General features: G+C 50.3%; 1 protein-coding gene across 1 annotated transcript in view; it reads right to left on the bottom strand.

Annotated features, from left to right (window-relative positions):
• The window catches only part of Col27a1 (collagen type XXVII alpha 1 chain), a 109,987-nt gene that overhangs the window by 75,227 nt on the left and 12,797 nt on the right, over positions 1–21,963 (bottom strand). The window contains exons 4-7 of the mRNA XM_090330485.1: positions 17,623–17,676; positions 13,882–13,935; positions 3,921–3,974; positions 3,569–3,622 (exon numbers count right to left, since the gene is read on the bottom strand). Of these exons, the coding sequence (XP_090186611.1) occupies positions 3,569–3,622; positions 3,921–3,974; positions 13,882–13,935; positions 17,623–17,676 (216 nt within the window). The remainder of the gene's footprint in view (positions 1–3,568; positions 3,623–3,920; positions 3,975–13,881; positions 13,936–17,622; positions 17,677–21,963) is intronic.

The following is a 21,963-nucleotide window of genomic DNA, read 5'->3' as shown; positions in this document are numbered from 1 at the left end:
ACCCAGGAGCAGAAACTATCATGCATGCTTGCCAATTGAAGACACTTAGGCTCAATAAGGGGAGGGGGAGAGGAGAGAGACAGAGCGAGAGGGAGGGAGGGGAAAGGGAGAGGGAGAGGAGAGAGACTCCAGAACCAGCTGTCTGGGGGCAGCACCAGAATTGTGCCCTTGACCGCAAATCACTGAGGCTGAGGCCTGACAGGAAGGACCACCCAAAACCCACCCCCACCCCCACCCCCAGGCCAGGAGATGTAGCTCCTGAGACAGATGTTCTTGGGGCAGAAGTCAGCCAGGGAACACAGGAGTATCTGAGCGGGGGCAGAGGGCCCGAGGCATCATTTCAGTAACCTTCTGAGTGATCACTGAACAGGCAGGAAAACTAAGGCTCACAAGTGGAGATAGGACTGGGGGAAAATTTCTTAGAAAATGACAGCCAAACTTAGACTGTTCCCCAGGACTGAAGACCCTAAAGGGCCTTTGACCATGGCCATGAGCACAGCTTCCCAGAGCACTGCTCTCTTGGGCTGAAAGGGAGCCGCACAGACTAAAGTCAAGGTGGGAGCTAGGGAGGGGGTGGGTCTGGAGCCACCCCAGCCATGTTTACTAAGCGGAGGCCAGCAAATAGCTTCAAATGACAGGGCTCCGGGCTAAACCATTACCTTTTCTGGATGCAGCAATTATGGGGTGGGCATGAATGAAAAGGTGGACCTGTGGGCAATGATTTCCTGTTGTGAACAGTGCCCAGCAGGCCCTGGAGGCAAGGAGGGGGGCAGAGGTGGGGTGGGAACTCCAGGACCACAGTGTCTACGAGGGGGGCGGCCGGCTGCTGGCAGGCAGGTCTCTACAGGACCTGTGTTTATAATAGCATGAGGTCTCTATTTTGGTTTGGGAGCCAGATTAATCACTGCTTACAACGCACACGGAAAAACCAGACATCACCTCACTGTTGCTACAGACAGTGGCCCCATCTGTCCCGCGGGGATGCTATTTGGGCTCTGAGCAGGGAGTGAGGGGTCTTGTCCTAGCCTGGGGGGGGTCTAGACACCAACATATGCTCAGAGTTCAGCTTGCTAGCTCACTGGGTTCCTTGGGAAGCCTCAGCCTCCTTGGGAGTAAAGCAGAGTCGCCAGTAATGTCCTGCAGGCTGTGGGCTTCCTCTGGACTCACGCACTTGAGATCCTGGTAGCCCACACCCCACCTGAGCAGGTCAGAGAAGAAGAAAGATGCCCAGGGAAAAGGGATTTGGTATGTGATTCTGCACAAGTCCCTGTAACATCTCTGGGCCTCAGTTTCTCCAGCTGGCCTTTTAACAAAGCCCGTGGCAGCTCAGAAGTTGCAGGATTTTGAGATTGAGGATGTTGAGGCCTCATTTCCTTACAGCTCATTCATTTAGCCAGGTACTCATTCATTTGTTCATTCATTCATTCAGCAAACATTTGCTGAGCCCCAACTATGAACAAGACCTATGGTAGGGATTAGGGATACAGTGAACAAAAACTCACCATACTTTCTAGAAAGGGGGTATGGGCACCAAGGACATAGTATGCAGAACAAAAGAGAGGAACCAGGTGGCTGAGCAAGGGGAGGTGGCACTGTACGCTGGACTGAAGGGAAAGGGTGGGGAAGGAAGTGAGGCAGGACAAAAGAGAGGCCAGTGGGAAGAAGCCATGAGAGCCAGGAGTCGCTTAGTAGCAGGAAAGCCAGAAGGACATTTTCCTGAGGTGCAACATAGACCTGGAGGGATGGACAGATTGGTAAATTTTAGGGCAGGCCTTACATCAGACAGCTTCTCCTCACCTCCTCCACATCATGTCTCTTTCCACCACCACCATCAGCAAGGTGATACTGAAAAGTTATTTCTGAGCTAACCAGACCAGGGAACTGCCAACAAGAATAGATTCCGTTCCAGGTTCTGGTGTGCAGGCCCCTGGTCCTTCTCCCTGGTCCCACTGGTGGTCACAACTGTCCCATGCTTTATTCCACTCTCTGAATGACTGGCCCCAGCCCACCACTAACCACACTTCTATATATTTGCATGGCTCAGCAGAGCCAGAGGTGTATTTCAAATAAATGGCTCGATAAATGGCCTTCCAATGCATTGAAGCTCTTTCTCAGCTTCAGAAGGCTGCCTGTCCCAGCTCAGGTGATCTAGGTCCTCTTGGCTGTGTACTCTCAGCCTGGCTGGCCACCATCTAGTGACCCACCCACAGCAGGAGCTAATCCAGATCTGCCTTTCCCATCTCCCCAGACCTCTGCTGACTCCTAGCCCATACAGAGCAAGCCCACTGCAGGCTGCTTTACAAGCCAGGACTAGAAGGAGCCTTTCCACTCACACTTCATCCATCAGAAAGTACTAGAACCCAGAGGGGGAGTGAGCAGGGGGAGCTCCTCACTGTGCCAGCAGGGATGACGTTTCCTAGCTTGCAGACAGCTGTGGCCTCTGAGGTATGGCCTGCTGGAGGTGGAGGAAGAGGAGAAAGGTGTAAGGGCCTCCAAGCCCCTTTGTGCTATGAGGACCTCCAGGGAGAGGACTGAGAACTGGGTGGGCCAGGGAGCTGGCAGCAGGGGCCACAGCAGGGAGCCAGGGCAGAAGCCTGAGACCAGGCCCTAAGCCCAGATGTCTACTGGACAGCTCTGCAGCAGCAGGAGATTGTCCTGTACAAAGTGATCAACCTCTGTCCCCCATTGTCCTTAACCCATTTCCTGAACATCTGGTGTCTACGGGCTCCAGGGTGGGCTCAGTAAGGAGAGCCTTGGTCTCCATTTGAACATCTTGGTTGATGAGGCAGGCTCCAGGCCTAGAAATGGCCGAGCTAAGCTGGGCAGGTACTGGCTGACAGCCGTGAGGGAAGGGGAGGCCAGTCCAGAAGGCACGACTAGAGCACTGTTGAAGGATGGGAGATGGTGACCACAGAATCAAAAAGGAAGGAGATCCAAGCACTGTGTATCATCTTGGAAAGCAGAAGCTCCTTCACCCCCACTGAACCCCTGAGAAACTTAGCACCTCTGGAGACCAGCCAGCTAGGATGACACTGGAGACACAGAGAGCATATGGCCTCCACAGGTCCACCCTCTACCTGTAGCACATGAGTAAGGGACAAAAGTCAGGCTCTGAGTGGCTACCCAACTGTCCTATTACTCAACCACGAAATGGTAAAGGAAGGCAGGAACAGCCTTTGACCTCTGACCTCTGACCTCTGTCCCAGGTCCTGGCCATGATGAGCAGGAAGGGGACCACTGTCTCCATCTCACATAGGAGGAAGGATACCCAGGCCCAAGGTGTTGAAGAGCCGGACCTCTGCAATCACAGGCCCTAGAGCTCTCCACTTCCTCAAGCATCCTTAAAAGCAGTCCCTTAGGAAACACAGAGAGCCAGGGACACTCCACGTCACCCCTTCCTAACCAAAAGGGTGTGGTGACAAGGTGTACCCAGCCCCCAGCAAACTTAGCATTCACAAACTCTGTACCTCCCACCAACATGCCCTATGCAAAAGGAGGCAGGCTGGTCTGCTGCTGGAAAGTTGGGCATGCTGGCAAGCCAACTCCATGCTGCAGGGCCCACACATACCTTTCGTCCCCGTGGTCCTGGATCCCCGGAAAGCCCAGGCAAACCCATGTCACCCTGGAAGACACAGGCAAGGAGGTTAGGCTGTTCACCACGGTGTGTCTATGGCCAAAGTCTATTCTCATTTTTACTTAGGATCTCAGGAAGAAGGCACTGGAGGTAGTCATGGCTTGGTGTTAGGAAGGACTAGATTTTAAAGAAAAAAAAAAAGCGAAACAAGCCGCCCTAACCTTTCCAGACTTCTCCACCCGGCCTTTACCATACCTGGACTCTGCCAAAGCATCTGCCTGCAGAGGGTGGGGTCCCTAGGGACCACTTCTCTGCTTCCCTGAACACAGGGATCCCTGGAACCTACCTTTGCTCCATCGAGGGCCTGGCCTGGTGAGAGTCCCGGATCTCCTTTCTGTCCCTGAAAACAACAAAAACAATTCTGCTTTGACCACCAAGTCATGTAGAAAGGATGTCTCCCCCTAGAGCCACTCACAGCCCTGCTCCCTGCTTCAGTGCCTGCCTGTCTACCCCCTGCACCCCAGAAGGAGTCTTCTCTAACTCCATTACTCCAACAACTTCCACAGCTCACACAAACTGCAGGAAATCCAGATGCTTTCTTCTAGTGTCTCAGTCCTTTGTAATCCTGGCCCTGCCCTCCAGTCCACGTGCTTCTCTCCCAGTTTCACAGACAGAGCCTCTGGGTTCTTCACCAGACCATAGCCACCCTCTCAGTCATGGCATGCACCATCATGTCATTTAGTCCTTGCTCGTCAAGTTGATCCACTTAGAAAATCTGCCTCGGTCACCAGCCATGTTCTTCACCATGCCGCTGAATGTGCCTTCCCCAGCCAATCTAGGAGCTCCAAGCCACCACTCAGGTAACCAGTTCACCTGCGTGTGTTGCCAGGACTACCTCCTTTCTGCCATTTCCTCTGGCCTCCCACAGGGTTTCTGTGGAAGGAAGGGTGATCTTTCTATTTTCCAGGAGTTAATGGTCGCCTCCTAAGGATAGCCATTCATTTGTACACAGCCATCAAGGTCATGGTACTTCCGTATTAACTAGATGGAAGAGATAAGGGAAATGGGATTGTCCTTGTAATACATTTGGGGAAACTGAGACCTCTGTAAAAGGCCCTAGATGTGGCACTGTCGGAACTAGAACCAGAGCCTGAACTGTAACCCCAGTCCTATGCTTCTGCCCTAGAAGTAAGACTAGACAATGAACTTGGGGATAAAGCAACGAGTAGTGAGTCTCCAGTCAAAAGCATCAACTCTATACCCTGCACACAGGAGAGTCCTGTCACCAGTCCCTGACACCAGGCCCTGGTTGCAGGGCCTGGAGTCCACCAACTGTGTTTCCCATGGGGACAATTAGCACACCAGTCTCTGGCTCCATTTCATCAAACCCCACTATGTTACTCAAGAAGGAGCACCCAAGAAGTCAATCAATATTAATGTTGCCTGATAAGAGATCCCAACTCCCAACCTGACCACCCCAACCTCACCCCCGCAGGCCCCAAAGCCTAAGAGGAGCAGGATCAGAGATCTAGACCCAATGCAAACTCACACTGGGAGCTGGGAGAGAAGTTCATTTCTGTGAGCCTCAAGTTTCCTCACCTTGAAAAGGGCCTTGGGTATACACATAGGCATGTACGCATGTATGCATGTACACACACACACACACACACACACACACACATACACACACACACACTTGTGGGTACACTGGCTTTCCAGATTTACAGTGGGGAACCCGTGGACCATGCCGCATGAGAAGAGTAGCCAAGCCAATTTCATTTAATTCCCATTTAATTCTTTTCTTCATCAGAACTCATGCCTTCCAAACCTCAGTGACTCTCCCTCATTCCAGCCTCCCAAAGGGAAAGGGATGGCTTTTTGCTGCACACCTACTATGTTCAGCTATGGTTAGGCATGTATTATGCACAGCCTTATAGCTTCTGGCATAAGGAAAGGATGGGCTTCAGAAAGGCCCATCCAGTGCGTAACAGGCAGGACCCTCATCTCACTTGATAAGCCTGAAGACTTCTTCCGTAATCCTTTCTCTACCCTTCCCACTGTTCCAGCTCTCAGGCCAGCTCTGCCTTTCTGAATCCACAGAACCCCAAATCCCACCTGGGCCCCTTTAGCTCATTTTTGAAGATCCTCACTTCTGGGATCCACTTGCCCCTGCAGCTTTCTCTCTAGACCCTCCCCTGCCCTCAGATGCTCAGGAGCTCAGTGCTATGCCTTTTATGTCCATGGTGCAGCCACGCCGGGGTACTGAGGAGTCCCATGGCCAAAAAAGGATGAAGCTTCTCCTCATCCAGCCTGTGCCCACCTCGGTCCACAGCTGCCAGGGGAGCTGGCATAGAAAATGTGCAGGCATAGGTCTCTGAGTCCCTTGCTCTGTAGTTTTGCAAAGCAAGAAATGATGCTCCCAAAGTGGTATCAGTCTTAATCCCTGGTCCAGAGCTCTCAGCATTTTAGTTACTTGGGGGTTTCTCTGTATTCTCAAGAGCAGCAGTGAAAGGCAGATATTAGCTGGGACAATGGTGGCCCATGCCTATAATCCTAGCTACTTAGGAAGCTGAGATCTAAGAATCATGATTTGAAGCTAACCTGAGAAAGCATGTCTGGGGTAGACTCATCTCCAATTAACAAACAACATGCATAAAGTGGAGTTGTAGCTCAAGTGGGAGAGCACTAGCCTTGAGGAGAAAAAAAAAAGCTAAGAGAAAGTTCCCAGGCCCTGAGTTCAAGCACCAGTACTTGCACAATCAAAGAGAGAGAGAGAGAGAGACGAAGACAGAGGCACAGAGACAGGGGCATTGGCATCTATCAAATGTCTACTACAAGCCAAGTCTGATGAGAAGAAAACAGTGTAGCCTCCAGGCAACTCATGGGAGAAATTCAACAGAACAGCTCTAGCTTGTATGGAATACACTCCTAATCCCTGCACACATATTAGCCCCTTTAATCTGCCAAATCTATGGGGTATAATCATGATGCCCACTCTACACAAGAGGGAAACCGAGGCAGGATATATCACTTATCCAAGCCCAGAGATTCAGGAAGTGGGGTTTAGACTCGGGAAATCTGGTTCTAGAGCCCAGGCTCCTTACATTTTAGCACTATACAGTGAAAAGCTACACTCTAGTGTTGAGTGGAGGACAGGAAGAGATGGCAAAGAGTTTGACCTGGGTGGGAGGAAATTCTTGAAGGGATTTATACAGCCACACTGAGGCTGGAGGAAGAAGACAAAATGGAAGTGAAACTCAACAGATGCTCATGTTTTCCCTGTTGGGTGAAGGGTAGCTTCTGGGGTGGAAAAGACTCTCTATCTCCCTAGTCAGACTTCTACAAATGCTCCAGAGCATGGGAAGAAACGTAAAGTCTAAGGAATCATATCTGTCTTAATGAAGACAAGAATCTGCTTTCTAGACTCAGCTCAGAAGCCGACCCAAGATCTGTGTGACCTCAAGGAAACTATAGTTGCTGGGTGCAGGGGGACTTTACATTGTACCTGGACTAGTTCACAGAGCTTACCAGAACTGGAAGAAGGTAAAATAGACGGAAGGATGGGAACTGTGATGTGTCCCTTCTCCACAAGATAGGTTTGCAAGATTAGAGAACAGAGGGCTTCTGGTAGCTAAGACCCAGAGAAAATGGTAAGGAATAAATAGAAGACTGAGACACAAATGATTGGGACATTCTGAACTGTTCAGTAAATCATCTCTAATCTCAAATATCTAGCACCGGGCCTGGCCCACAGGGAGGCATCAGAAAATAATTCATGAATGAGCAAACAGCATCTCAAGAGCTGGGATTGGTTCATGCCTCGCCTAGTTCCTAGAAGTTCCTCTGGAGAGTCTTAGGATCTCTACTACCATTTCATAAATTTAAGCAGCACTAGCCAATGCAATAAGGCAGGGGAAAAAAAAACAAATAAGAGCTACTGGCCTTTGAAAAGAAGAAGACAAAAATATGTCTGTCCTTCTTTGAAAATCATCTAAGTTTCTAACCAGAATATTCAGCAGAATTGAGTGAACTACTAGCAGAACTAAGGGTATGATGCAGTAAAGGGGATGATTATGAAGTAAATATGAAAATCAAGGGGTTTTTTCAATAGCTTAGAGTCAGGTAGAAAAATAAAAGGAGAAATAGCCTAATCATAACTACAACAATAACAAAATTTCTAATTATAAACTGAATAGGAAATATGGAAGGATTACTTAATAAAAACTATAAAATTTTATTGTGAAGTTAAAAACTTCAACCAAATGAGAAGACATGCCAAGTGTGTAGAATGGAAAACTTGATATTTTAAAGATGTTGATTCTTCACAAATTAGTATGCACACTTAATGCAATTCCAATAAAGATTTCTAAGAAAGATGTTTAAAGGAAATGAAGATAGTCATAAAGTTTATCTAACAAAAAATAGCCAGAAATATTTTAAAAGGGGAGAGGAGGAGAGACACATCATATAACAATAGTAAATGCCATATAAAATAGGATTATACTAAAATACAAAAATATAGGCAGAGCAATGAAATGTATTGGAAGCCTAAAATAGTCTGGCCTATGAGATAATAATCACTGGAGAAAATGTTATTTAATAAATGGTTAACTACTAAAGGAAATATTAGAGTCCTACTCAATTCCCATTAATTCCAGATGGTTTAAGAATTTTAAGTGACAAATGATATCATAAAAAGATGAGAAGTAAAAGTAGAAACATACAGAAGTGGTAAAGAGCCTTGAGTAAAAGGGATAGTACCCAGGCCCAAGTTTAAGCCCCACAACTGACAAAAAAAAAAGAAAAAGAAAAAGAAACAGAGCAAGAAAGAAATTTCCAAGTATAAGCAAAAGAAGGTTGGAGGTATAGCTCAGAGGTAGAGTGTATGCTCAGTGTGTAGAAGGCCTTGGTTCAATTCTTAGCAGAAGGAAGGAAGGAGGGAAAGAAGGAGGGAGGGAGGGAAGAAGGGAGAGACAGGAATGGAAAAAGGAAGAGAAATGAAGGGAGAGGGGAAGAAAGAAGGGAAGAAGAAATGGAAGGATGGAAGGAAGGGAGGGAAGGAGGGAGGGAGGGAGGGAGGGAAGAAGGGAGAACAAAAGAACCATAAATTCTACCTGTGATCATGTCCTCTCCTAATTACTGGCCATGTTATAAGTTTCTAAGAATTGTTTTCTACAATTAGTTAAAAATAAAGGATAATTTGATTTGGGAAAATCACCATGAATATTCTTCAAAGGCAAACAACAAATTGGGAAAACATGACTAAAGTAGGCAAAATTTTAATAATCATAATATATAAATATAAATGATTTCTTACAAATCAATAACAAATGATAACCTCATACTCCCTCTGCAAACAAACTGACAGTGGTGAAATATAAATGTAGGCAGATGTAAGAAAAATGTGCACCTCATAGATGGTCAGGGAAATAAACGAAAACAAACATGAATTATCCACTTTCAATAGCTTCCTCCCTGAATAGAGATGTGATTCCAGTGACAAGAGAACCAGGTGAGAGCTTAAGACCTTGAATTCAAGCTCCTGTAAGGCACTTCTTGTGCTAGCTGAGTAGCATAAATTGGTTCAAGCTCCCTAGAAAGCAAGTAATAAGAGTAACAACTATACTGTCACACACATAGAAAACATACGATCAACTATTCGTATATGCTTGCCTGTATTTACATAGAGAAAGAGAGAAGTATAAAAATACAAACACGTTCGCAGCTTAATCAGCAGAACAATCCTCTAAGGTATGAACAAGAGGATTATCCTCATGTAACAGAAGTGGAAGCTGAGGTTCAGAGAATTTAAGTCACTTGCCCAAAGACACACTTCCATCCAGTGGTAGAGCCAGGATTCAAACTGAGTTCATGCTGGCAATTCAAATCCATGAATTTGATCATGAAATGATGGTGGATTCCAACAGGGACACACAGTAATGCTCTTCAGGATAGTACTAGATATTAGCAAAAAGTAGTTTGAAGAGAAAGGAAATTGGCCATCGGAAGTGTGGGATATTGCTGTTGGTGGGATGCCAGGCAACCGTTCAAGCACATGTGGGGAGTAAAGATAACAGGAAGCACTCGTATTGAATGTCAAGTGCAGCAGGCCAGATGGCAGCCTCGGTGAGTGAGGACCTGAGAACCAAGTTGGGTGGTGGGAAGTTTAGTTTGCTCTGTGGCTCCTCATAGGGGATTCAGCATTGGGCCAGATGCTGGCTTTGCTCCCTTACTAGCTTTGCTACTATTATCTTCTGGATTTTTTTTTTCTATGCTTGTCTTATCTCCATCGTCACCGGAAGTGGGTAGGAAGGCATAGGCTGTCTCTGTCCCAATTCCTGCCTGCTCAGTTCCAGTGACCTTCATCCTGCATGCTCATTCTTTCCTTTTGCCCATAGTAATCCTGGCTTTTGGAGCCCCACCAACCTCTGAGCCCCTAGCTCCACCTCTGCCCCAGGCCTCAACTCCCCACTGACTGTATCCTGGTCAGCATGAGGCAGTCCACTGGGTAGTTCCAGGCCTCCCCTGTAGGCCTCAGGTTAAGTCTTGCTTCCCCAGGTAGCCAGGTAGCCTTCACAACATCCTCTCCCCTGACCACGCCTCCTCTACCCAAGTTTTGGTGTCTTTCTGGCAGTCTTGTATAAAGCTGTCACAATCTCTCAGGCCTGCCTCCCCTTAATTCTTGGCTCCATTGTCCACTACCCTGCAAACCCCAGGAACCTTTCCACCTTCCATGAGGGTGTCATTCACTGGCTAGGCCAGATCAATCCCATCAGCCTCTTCTGGGAGGCCTCTGAGAAGGCCCTATCTCCCATGGAGCCCTAAAGCTTGACCATTACCCACTGTGCTTAGCTTATTTCCCTTTCTCATTGGCCACTGTGCTCCTTGGGGAGAGGAAATGTGTCAGTTTGCATCTGATATGGGTTGACCCTCCAAAGCCCTTTCCCAGGGCATCCCTGCCTACCACAGTAGTCCTAGCTGAGTGGCAACTGGCTGCACTTTCCAGAAGAGAAAATAGAGGCATAGAAAGTTCTGTTAATTTTCTGTTGGCCATAGGAGTACAAGGTGAGGGATCCTCAGGCTCCAGAATCCATATTCTCAACCCCTATGCTTTCCTCCAATAACCATGTGTAGCCAGACAAATGACCTCAGCCCTAGACAGAAGCTGACAAGCCTCTGTCTTACCTGCTCTGAACACAGAATGTGTGGCCACACTGTGCACAGCTGGGGGACTCTGAAAGACAAAAGTCAAAATGAAGCCTGTCTGTTATCAGTCCTGGAGTACCAACAAAGCTCCTTCCAGCAGCAAACCCAGGAGAGCACCTCAGCCCTTTGGCCTTGAACTCCCCTAAACCTGAAAGGGGATGAGGTCCCTCACCTTTCCTCTGTACCTTGTCATGATCTCCATCTACCCACATGCCTCCACTTTTGAGACTGATAAAAGACCTTTGTCATGTGCAACAACTGACTTATCTAGCAGAGATCCTTACCATGACACCAAGATCCAAGCCAGTAGTGCTGAAAAGAGTACATGGTAGGGGCTCAATAAGCCACGGGTGAGTAAATAGTGGGTGGCCCCAGAGGTGGCTCTTTATGCCAACACTGAACTGGAAGATTAAGGCTCTGGGGAAGGCCAGACCTACAATTCTACTGGGCCTCAAACATCTCTGGTAAAAGAAGACATTCTCTGCAGAATCTCGCCCACTGACACTGACATTTATATGCCTTCAAATACATCCAGGGGGAGCCTCTGCTTTAGCCCTATCCAAACTAAGCCACCTAAAAAGCCCCAGGGCCAACCAAGAAAATTGAGTCTCCAGGCCAACTGGTCTACCCTGGAGCCACCCTTACAATCAAAATCAAGTGTCTAGGCATAAGCTCTGTCTTGCCACCCTTCATCTTCCCATGGGAGATGCAGCCCTTTGCTTCCAGCATATTCTCAGGAACTCATAGTCTCTCCTATTACACTGACTGTTGTACATTCATTCACCCTCTGCATGACCAGAGGCAAGACAGATGAATGGCTGGTATTAAGTCATTTGGCCTTTGCAGTGGGGTCCACAGAGAACAAACTTGGGGCACAGTCAACCCAATTGGAGTCCTAATCCCTAAGATTTGAGTCCAGGGGTCCCTGATAGCATCCCAACTTAAGTGCCTACACCAGAGCTGCTTTTTCAAAATGGAGAGACAAGGTGCTGTGGGCTTACCTCCTGCCATGGTACTGTCAGTGGTGCTCAAAGACCAGTAACAAACAGCCAGGAGAGGAGATGTGGGGCAGCCAGAGTACATGCTGCCACAGAAACAGGGGATCAGGAGGGAAGTAGCCCAACCCAGAACAGGCCAAGGCAGACAAGCTGGATACTTCTGATCAACATCTTGTTGTACCCACGAACTGCACAGCAGAACTCTCCAAAGGAACCTCACTGTGCCTGCCCCACAGAGGCAGGTTGCTACACAGGGTCTTAATCTACCAGTACCTCAGTTTTCCCATTGGGAAATAGGTAGAACATTCATGCCTCCATTCCTTGTGGGCTCAAAGGAGACAAGTCAGGTTAAGTGCACACACAGTGCCTGTACACAGCAAGGGGACAATACGGGTTACTATCATTGTCATTGGCTTTATTAGAACCCAGGCAGCCACATGCCAGTGGCTCCTACCTATAACCCTAGCTACTCAGAAGGCTGAGACCTGAGGATTGCCATTCAAAGCCAACCCTGGGCAAGCAAAACCCGTATGACTCTTATCTCCAATGAACTACCAAAAAGCCAGAAGCAGAGGTGTGACTCAAGTGGTAGAAAAAGCTGAGGGATAGTACCCAGGCCCTGTGTTCAGGCCCCACTACTGGTGTACACACACACACACACACACACACACACACACACACACACACACACACACACACACACACACACACACACACGGAACCCCAGGTACCCAGACAGTTGCTGGGCACTGGTCACCTGAAGATTCCAGTGCCTGCCTTTCAAGGAAGGTCCAAGTTTGCCCTGGTGAGAGTTTCAGCCTATGGGTAGTAAGGTCAGTGTTCCTGAGGCTCTGTGCCTGCACTTAAAGCCTTATACACCCTTACATCTAATATAATCCTATAGGACCTTGGTCCACAAACAAATTGATTGGCCAGTGCAGGCTTCTCTTTTAAGGGTGTTTGCTTTTTTCAGCCTGGGATATAGTTGAAGTCTTCCCTCAAACCACTGTTTTTTGCAGCTGGACTGACAAAGAATGGCCTTGGACTGCAGCTAGCCAAAAGCCCAGAGGTGTTGCTCCTCACCTGGGTACCCCATCTGGCACAAGTGAGGCCTGAGGCCTCCAATCTGGGAACCTCCTGCTCTTCTCCACCTACCACAAATGGTTCATCCACCATTCGCCTAAGTTCCTCAAGCGCATCTTCTGTCTCTCCTACTTCTTTTGTCTTTCCAGAGGGAGTGAATTCAGGGCCTCACTCTTGCTAGATACTCTACCACTTGATTCATGTCTCCAGCCCCATTTTGTACTGGTAATTTCCAAGACTGGATCTCACTTTATATTTAGGCCAGCCTGGACTATGCTACTGGCTACTTGAGTTATCCTGAGTCACTAAGGATGACAGGTATGTGCCTCTGTGTCCAGCCATTGGTAAGGATGGAGTCTCATGAGCTTTTATGCCCAGGCTGGTCTCAAATCACAACCCTCTAATGTCTGCCTCCTAAGTAGCTAGGATTACATGCTTGAGACACCACACCATACCTGCCTTGAGACCTCTTTGTCTTTTACCTAGCAGTTGCTAACACAGTATTCACAGAAGGATCCCTGGTGGGGGGGCGGGGGGGGCAGGGAGGGGGAATGGGGAGCATTCTTTTGTTTCCAGCTCTAGCTCAGGTGACTTTCACTTGGCTTGGTGCCATCCCAGTTCTTCTCCTGGCCTCAGTTGCTCAGCTAACCTCTTGTCTATCCCCTCCCCCTGGTGTCCCTGCCTCAGTCCCCCCACCCCAGTCTGCACAACTGATGCCTTCCAACTGGTGCCTTGCAACCACTAAACCTTAGGTCCTTTGTTTGACATCTCAGGCCTTCCCCCATGTAGTATCCATTCTACTTGCTCCCCTTCAAGGGTTCTAGGTCACCCTTCTTTCCCATCTCTCCCATCTAGAAGCTAAACTCAGGACCCTTCCCTGTGCTTCTAGCTCCAGTACTGGACCAAGCACCAGGATTGAGCTCTGGGACCCTGAAGAATGCCCTGGGACGCACCCAAATATGCCCTGACCCCCGCACTTACTCCTCCACCATGTCTACAGATGGCACAGCTAATACTCACTTTGGCGCCAGGAGGACCGGGCAGGCCTGGGTTTCCATACGGCCCAGGAGGACCCTGAAGAGGAAAAAGAAGGAAAAGTGAGAGAAAATAGTCATCCACTTTCAACAGCAATGCCTGGCTCCTTCCTGCTGCCTAAGCATGAGACGCACTGCCATAGCTATTCCACTCCTTTAAGAAGATCCCGTACCTAGGCCTGTGTGTATCCCACACACCATTTAGTTTCACCCTATTCACCTATGAGACAGAGGCATTATTCCTGGAATAAGAAAGCCAGAGCTCACAGGTATCTCATTCATTCATTCATTCATTCATTCACTTATCCATTTGATAGGACAAGTGGCTTGACCTCAGAGGCTGGACGCTGTCTCTGGGCATTTATTTTGCTCAAGGCTAGCACTCTACCACTTGAGCCATCCCTTCTCCACTTCCAGATTTTTGGTGGTTAATTGGAGATAAGAGTCTCACAGGCTTTCCAGGTTGGCTTTGAACCACAATCCTCAAACATATCAGACCTCAGGGCAAACCGTAGGCCTAGGAGTTGCACCCCTACTCCATATTCAGGGAGCCTGTCAGCCCTGCCCTGCCTCTCTGGGCTTGCACCATTCTTAACTATTTATTTTTCCTCATCACCTGGACCCATGCTGTCTCCATCATCCTTGTAGTGGGAACCTAGACTCATCCTTTAAGACCTAGCTCACAGGCCGCCTCCTCCAGGGAACCTGCTCCAGCCTAAAGGGACTCCTGCACCTTTTGGATTCCCACTACTTCTGAAGGCATCTTGAGAGATGAGAGCTCACAGATAGGTAGATGTGGCCCCCTTTGGATCCAGACACAGCATCCTGTGGTCACAGCACATGGTCAGAGCTGCCCTTTCAAATGGACAGGCTCTAAGTGTTCCCTGAAGCAGCTGGAAGGCTGCTCTCAGAGAGTCCAAAGGCCATGGTCACTGTTGCATAGCAGAGTTGTGGCCAAGTAAGAAATAGGGCCCTCTGGCTACTGGCTACCATCTCCCAGTGCCCTCAAACAGCTGGCTCCTGTCATGTCCACTTTCTCCAGTGAGAGCCCAGCTGCAAACTTCCAGCCCAGCAACACAAAAACCTCAGAGACAGCTCATGCCCAGGAGGCGGGTGGTCTTTGCCCAGCAGCAATACTCAGGGCACCTGAAGGGGTCCATTCCCACCAGCTTCTCTGTACAGGCTCATCCCAGTCCCCCCCAAGCTCATCAGGCCAGCTGTGTGTGCAGTTGCTTCCTTCCTCCTGTCTGAGGCCAACTTCCCAGCTGTAGCCCATCACATTCCACCCTGCTGCCTGCCCTAAGCACCTCCCTCTTCCCTGGCTGCCTCAGTAGGACCCTCCCCTCCACCAAATGCATTGGGAAGGAACAGTGTCCACACTGCTCTCCGCCTGAGGAATGTACAAGTGGCACATTTGACCTTCCTTCTAAAATCGTCTGACCTCCCAGCCCCTCCCAATGGCCCACCAAACACAGTCTCCTGGCTTGTGATTGGGACCTGGTCCCAGTTTAGAATCTCAGTTCGCGTATCTCCCTCACCCTGACCCACCCAGTTTCAACCCTCTCCCTCCCCATTTGTCCTGTGACTGACATCTAGGAGTCTCTAAGAATTCCAGAAGAAGCCAGGCTAGGGACTAAACACAGAGTTCAGGTATGTGAACAGATGTCTCTCATACCCAGCACCCACCCATTCAACCAGCCACACAGTATGCCAGGCCCAGGGTGACTTCCTGATCTCAGCTGTGCCCCCCCTCCACTGTCCCAGAGGAATGGCAGAGCACTCAGTCACCCCATCTGCAGCTTGTGGCATCCTGTTTCCCTACACACACCTCCCCACCCTCTTCAGCTACCGCCTTGCAAAAATTAAAAAAAAAAAAAATGAGACATAGTTGACTGTGAGCCAAGCAGACAATTCTATAACTGTTGCAGCCCAGAAAGCTGGGTGGGGGAGGGCCAGGGGTTCCCCAGTGTCCCTGGATGGGCTGAGGGAAGATATGAAGATGGGAAAGGATGAGGCTACATGCCTCGTGGAGACCTCAAATGAGACCCTGCATAGCCCAGGGCCCCAAAGTTGCCATCTCTCCACCGGCACTAGCATTATTGCATGCAACATTCTATTATCTGTGGAATTTAATGATCTATGGAATTTCCAGCCTAGAAACAGGATGATGGGGGAGGGGAAGGGCAGGCAGTGTGCCTAGAAGTCTAGCTGAAAAATCAGCTGCCCAGAGCTGGGAAGAAATAGGAAAGGCCTGCAGTTCCTAGATGGGGAGACAGGAGGAGGTGAGAAAGGACTTGTCTAAGATCGCACAGCTTCTAAGTGGAATGTTCCTGACTTCCAGATGCAAATTCTTTGCCAAACACCTTTGATGAGGGGGAAGGGAAAGCAGAGGCTTGATTGCATAGATAGTAAAGATGGTAGGCCTTAGAGCCAGACTGGCTGGGCCCCATCCTGGCCCTGGCAGTCACTTTGACTTTATTCAAAGGTAGCCTTGAAGAAAGCTTCAGTTTTCTCATCTGCAAAATGAGACCACTGGACCTTGTTTCCTGGGATGGCTGGAAAGAAAATGAAGTCACCAGTAAAGGGTCCAGTGGGAGAGGGGAATTTTCAGACAGCAATCTGGGCCATCCAGGGGGTTAGACAGGGTCCCTAAGAAGCTCTGAAGAGGAGTGGTCATCAGAACAGGGGATGGTCTGAATAGATAAGGAGAGCTACCAGGCAGAGGACAGGCAGAGCACAGCAGAGAGGCTGGGGGGCTTAAGGAGGTTGAAAGCAAAGGGCAGACTGCCTGGACCTAGATTGTTAGGCTGAGGGGCCTTTGTGCTGTGCCAGGCTGTGAGGTCTCATGTCTAATACTCTCCTGATGCCTGTGTAGTCCCCCCAGCTCTGGACATGTGCTTCCTGGAGGCTCTGAAGCCAGAAGGAAATGCAGGGCAGATGGCAGATTCCCGAGCCAGGACCCAGGGAACACAGGGCCAGATCTGAAAGGAACAAGAGCCCAAGTAATTGCATAACCAGAACCATCCACTGGGCCCAGAGCTAAAAATACACCCCAAGCCGTCACCTCTGCCAGCACCTCTCCAGGCACCCAGCGTGGGAAAGGCTGATTCAGCTTGGGCCTGGATTCACATGGGTGCCAGAGTTCCCGCCCCCTATCACAGACCTCCCAGGGCTCTGGCATTTGTGCAAGACCCTGGGCTTCCATCCTGTCCACATCTGTCCTTATCCCTCACACCAATGGTCACTCTGGCCTCCAGAGGTTAAGCTTAGGGCAGGGGTCAAAGGGGACTGCTGTGACAGGACACACAGGAGAGACACAATGGCTCTACTGTCATATGCTCAGCCTAGCTCACAACAGCTATCACAGCCCCTCCAGGATCCCTGCCTGGGTAACCCACCCAGAGACCCAAGACTAGCCCTGCCCCTCCCACCACACACACACACACACACACACACACACACACACACACACACACACACACAATGATCCCAGAAAGAAATACCGCCCACATCAAGCCTTGCTGAGACTAGCCCCACCATAAGCCCAATGAGAGGGTCTTCAGGGTCCCCTTCCCTATCCTGGGCCATACTGAGACCCCATCACCTGAATCCTGTTCCCACTGCACTGACTAGATAACACAAGCTAGCAAGGGGCAAGGAAGTGAACACTTGGCAAGCTGGGCCTGAGGAGCCATTAGTTGGGCTGTCACCAGATGAACTTACTTACCCGAGGCCCTCGTATCCCGGGAGGTCCAGGTAACCCAGGCAGCCCTGGGGGACCCTACAGGAAAAAGCATAAAGTCAGCATTATACAGAACAAAACAAAAACAAAATCAGCAGAGAATGGGATCTGTCATTCAACAATTCTGTGCAGAGCTCTGAACATAGAAACCTGGGAGCTGAGCAGAAGGGGCCACTGAGGTCCCTGCTCTGAGGAACTCATGCTTTGGGGGGGGGGGGTTTCGGGCCTTGTAAAAACAGCAGCTGGTCTTTTCCAGTCTCTGAAGCCCCGTCTTTTTCTCCCTGTCCTAGAAGCACCTTTGCTCAACCTCATTAGATAGTTCCCCATTTCCTACAGGAAACGGCTTTACTAACACCCGCCTAACCTCTCCCCACTTCACACAGGAAGGAAAGCTGCCAGGCAGCTTACTAAGCCCCTAGGCCGACCTCTCTATTTCCCTGCTGATCTTACTGATGTCAGAGCTGGGGGCTTTGTACAATTCCTTGTCTGAGTTCCATTTCCCCCCAGAAGCTGTAAAAGGATTAACCAGCTTCTCAAGTGACACACTGAGCCCCAGGCCTTCAAGGAAGCCCAGCTTTCGAGGATGTGTGAGGCCTGGGGAATTCATTTGTTTCAAATAATGCTCAGCGAGATTCCAGGTCTCCTGCCCAGAGTTAGACCCAGTGTTGAAAACTCAGTGAGCTTTTGGCTGGTAACTGATCCCAACCTCACGCTGGGAGCCTCGGCAGGGAGTTCTGGCCTTTGAACACATTTGGGCTGGCTTAGCCATAAGTAAAATCCACTGGAGGGATCCAGATGGGCAGATACTGGACAAGAGCCCTAGGGTGGGAAGGAGACACCCTGGCATGGCCTCAGGCAAGTTCTAGGCTCCTACGAGTCTTGTGTCCGAAGCCAAACTGTGGCAAGCCTTCCCTGCAGTCCTGCACATGCACTTGAACTTGAACTCAGGGCTACCTGGGTGACCATTTCTAGTTCTGGCTTGTGTGTTTGGGACAGAGTGCAGGCTGTCCTCCCCTTTTTCTGAGCTGGCTTTGGTGGGAACAGTGGCGTAAGACACTGTCCTGGGCTCACATTGGGCATGCTGTGTACTAGTTGGGTGGCACTGTGCCAGCTACTTCCTGTCTCTGGGCTGGCATAACTGTCAGATGAGGTTAATAATAGCACCTAGCTGCAGATAATCTATAAATGTGCTAATCCAGTGCCTGGCACAGTGAATGCTCAACACTGTTACTTCTAGGGAGAGGTTCCTGGAATTTGCCACCTTCTCCCTTTTACATCTGTGTGGGGCGATGGGGGAGGGTGGAAAGTACATGATGTGCATTTCCTAGAAAGTCCCCTTTGACCCAGTTCTCCCAGGTGACCCAGAATTAAAAAGAACACACTGAGGGCTGAGGTTAAGCATTAGTGTGGGTACCCTTTCGATGGGTAAAAAGCCAGAGATGGCTCAGAGAGGCAAAGGGACTTGCCCAAGGGCCCACAGCTAATAAGAAGCAGAGACCAGATCCAAACCCAACACCACTGGACTAATTTCCCTTCTCAGGGAAGCTTCCCCACATACAGTGTTCATTATCTTCAGAGGAGTCCCCCTTTTGTGGCAATCTACAAAGCGATCACCCCCAAACCACTTAGACACTGGCATTTTTGGGGTTTGAGGGGACTGGGGTCAGGGTGATTAGGTAGAAGGAAAATGACATCATTCCCACCCAGAGAAGGTCATGCCACAGTGCTGAGAGGAGGAAGGGACAGGCATCCACATGGACTGTTTGGGGCCGACAGAGCTGAAGAAGTCTGCACTCTTGTCATTTCTCCCACCCCAGAAATGGGGGTGTCCAGGCTGGAATCTGATGTCACCCACCACATCTGCAGAGCAGAGTACCAGTCAGGACCCAGAAGCCAGCCTGGTGACATCAGCCCAGAGCCTAACTTATGACAGTCCAGGCCCCAGCTGTGGCCAGTCCCTCTATTTCGTCAACTAGGGTTTGGGCTAGCTCAGTCCAGCCCAGTGCATGCTGGACTACCACCCATCTTCCCAGTGCCCACTTTGTAAACACAGGGGAGGGCAGCTGCCCTGTGCCCCCTCCTCCAGTCAAGCCCCTGCCTGTTCTCCATGCAGTGGAAAAATGCTGCCATTTCTTTCCAGGCCTGAAGCCTGAGCGGTGACTCCGGGATGATTCACGGGCTGGGGTGGGATTTTCCACTCCACACTGCAAACAACGGGGCCTCAGAGAGGGTGCAGAGCAGAGGGGGCAGGGAGCGGGGGCTGCAGGCCTGGCTGGCCAGGGAGGTGGAGGAGGCCTGGACTTGGGTGCACGCACACCCAGATGTGGAAACTCTAGCCACCCCTCTGGCCTTCCCCCTGCCCCACCTCCCCAGGGTCTTAGCCTCTGGCAGCCAGACCTAGGGGAAGCCCCTTCACACAGAACAAGACCACTCTTGTGCCCAGCTGGTCTGGCAGAAAAAGTCAGTCCTGACTGGCATCTTCTTAGCAGTCAGGGAGCAAGGAGACATTTCACAGGCTTGGGATCTGGGAACTCAGAGTCCAGATGCCATTCACTGCCATGACCTTGTGGCCTCTAGGCTTCTGCCCTATGCCTGTAGCTTCACTAGGGTGGGCAAGAGGCCTGGAAGAGCCCCACACTCCCCCCACTCCCCTGCCTCCGTGACTATCCACGCTCCACGTATCCCCGAGACTCGCCACACAGTGCAGAGTACTGGGGAAGGGCCTGAGGGACAGAGCTGTCCCACAGGACTTCATAGAAATCTAGCACTGTGTGTGGGGCCTGGGGCAAGGGATTACATACTGGGCCTCCATGCGTCCAGCTTTGAAAGGGGGACACAAGAACCCAGCTTCTGCTGTAACAGGTGCTTACTGGCTTTTCTCCTCTTGCCCTCAGTGCCCTGGGGCTTGAGTTCCCCAGCCTGTGCACCCTGTCTTGTTGGCTCACACACTTCCAGGGGGATTTGGCTAATGGAGACACCCTCCCCAACACCTCTCCACCTCACCAACCAGCTCCTTGCTGGTGGCAGGGAGAGGACAGTGTATTTTTTGCCTGTCCTCCCTGCTGAGCTTTGCTGTGATCCCAGGTGGGAGACTCCCCTCCTTCCCTTCCCCTGCTCCTCTCAGGCCCAGGTGCCACAGGTGATACTTTGCTGCATTCCCAGGCCCCTAGGTGTCACCAGCCCCTGCTGGTTCCTTCTGTGCTGTCCACAGAAAACTGTAATGCCTCCTTCCAAGACCCCACCTCACTCCTACACCCTGCTAGAGCCCACAGGCCAGAGTGGACATTGTCCTGTTCACAGCACAGGCCCCAAGCAACTGACCACATTCCTGCATCTTGATGATGCCGTGCATGGGGAAATCTCAAGCTCTGAAACCCCCCTCTCGCCATTGCAAGCTGGGAGGCCCCAGAGATGACAGAAGGTACCCAGCAATCCCTTGGGGTGACACTATCAAGGGTGGGCCAGCAAATGAAAGCCAATCCAAAAGTACCCTGAGTGCCAGGGTAGAAAAAGTGGGTGAGGTCACCCCTAAATCCCTCATCAGCAGCAGTCCTATGGCATCACACTTAGCCATTCTCATCTGAGCTCTCCTTGCTCCACCCATGAGCCCCAACAATTTCCTCACCCAAACCCCACCATCAGCAGCAATCATAGCACAACAACCTACTCAGCTCCTGGTCCCAATTATGGTTACATCATCTCACTGAAGTCACAGGACCCTGGAAAGATAAGTCACATCCTACCCCCATTTACCAAGGCTCAGAGAAGTCAAGTGATCTGCCAAAGGTCACACAGCACCAGATATCCAGGCACTGCATCAACATGTGTGCTAAGAAAGAGAAGATGGCTGATTCCCATTCAGGTCATCCCAAATTCAAGCGTGCATGCTCTGCTCAGCCATGGAGCCTCTCAAGTTCTACTCAATCGATGGGGCTGCCGTGGGAGTAGAAACAACCTGGTCTTTGTAAGGACCTGATTTCCTCCATCGCTTCGCAGATGGTCAGAGAGCCTTTGCTATGGCCAGGCCTCAGTCAGCTTCCCCAAAGTGGTGATTACAGAGGCATAGTGTGTGCAAATGCCAGGGGCTGGGTGGTGAATGAATAAGAACGCGTCTTGCCTCCTCCCTGGTAGGGCTTCTGTGTGGCTTCTGTGCAGCTCCATAAGCCGCAGCTCCCTGCCCAGCTCAGCTTTTCCACACTTCCCTCCTGGAACTCCCACAGATCGACAGACATCACCGAGCTGTCTCAGCCTCTGCCAGGCAGCCTTCTGTCCCTGCCTGAGGATCATGGCCCCGATAGCCTCAGCCCTAGAACCCTCTCAAGCTCC

Source organism: Megascapheus bottae, chromosome 3, assembly GCF_031878675.1.
Source record: "Megascapheus bottae isolate mThoBot1 chromosome 3, mThoBot2.hap1, whole genome shotgun sequence".
Lineage (NCBI taxonomy): Eukaryota > Metazoa > Chordata > Mammalia > Rodentia > Geomyidae > Megascapheus > Megascapheus bottae.
The sequence above is the reverse complement of the archived record's forward strand: the minus strand, read 5'-3'. Positions and strand labels throughout refer to the sequence as shown.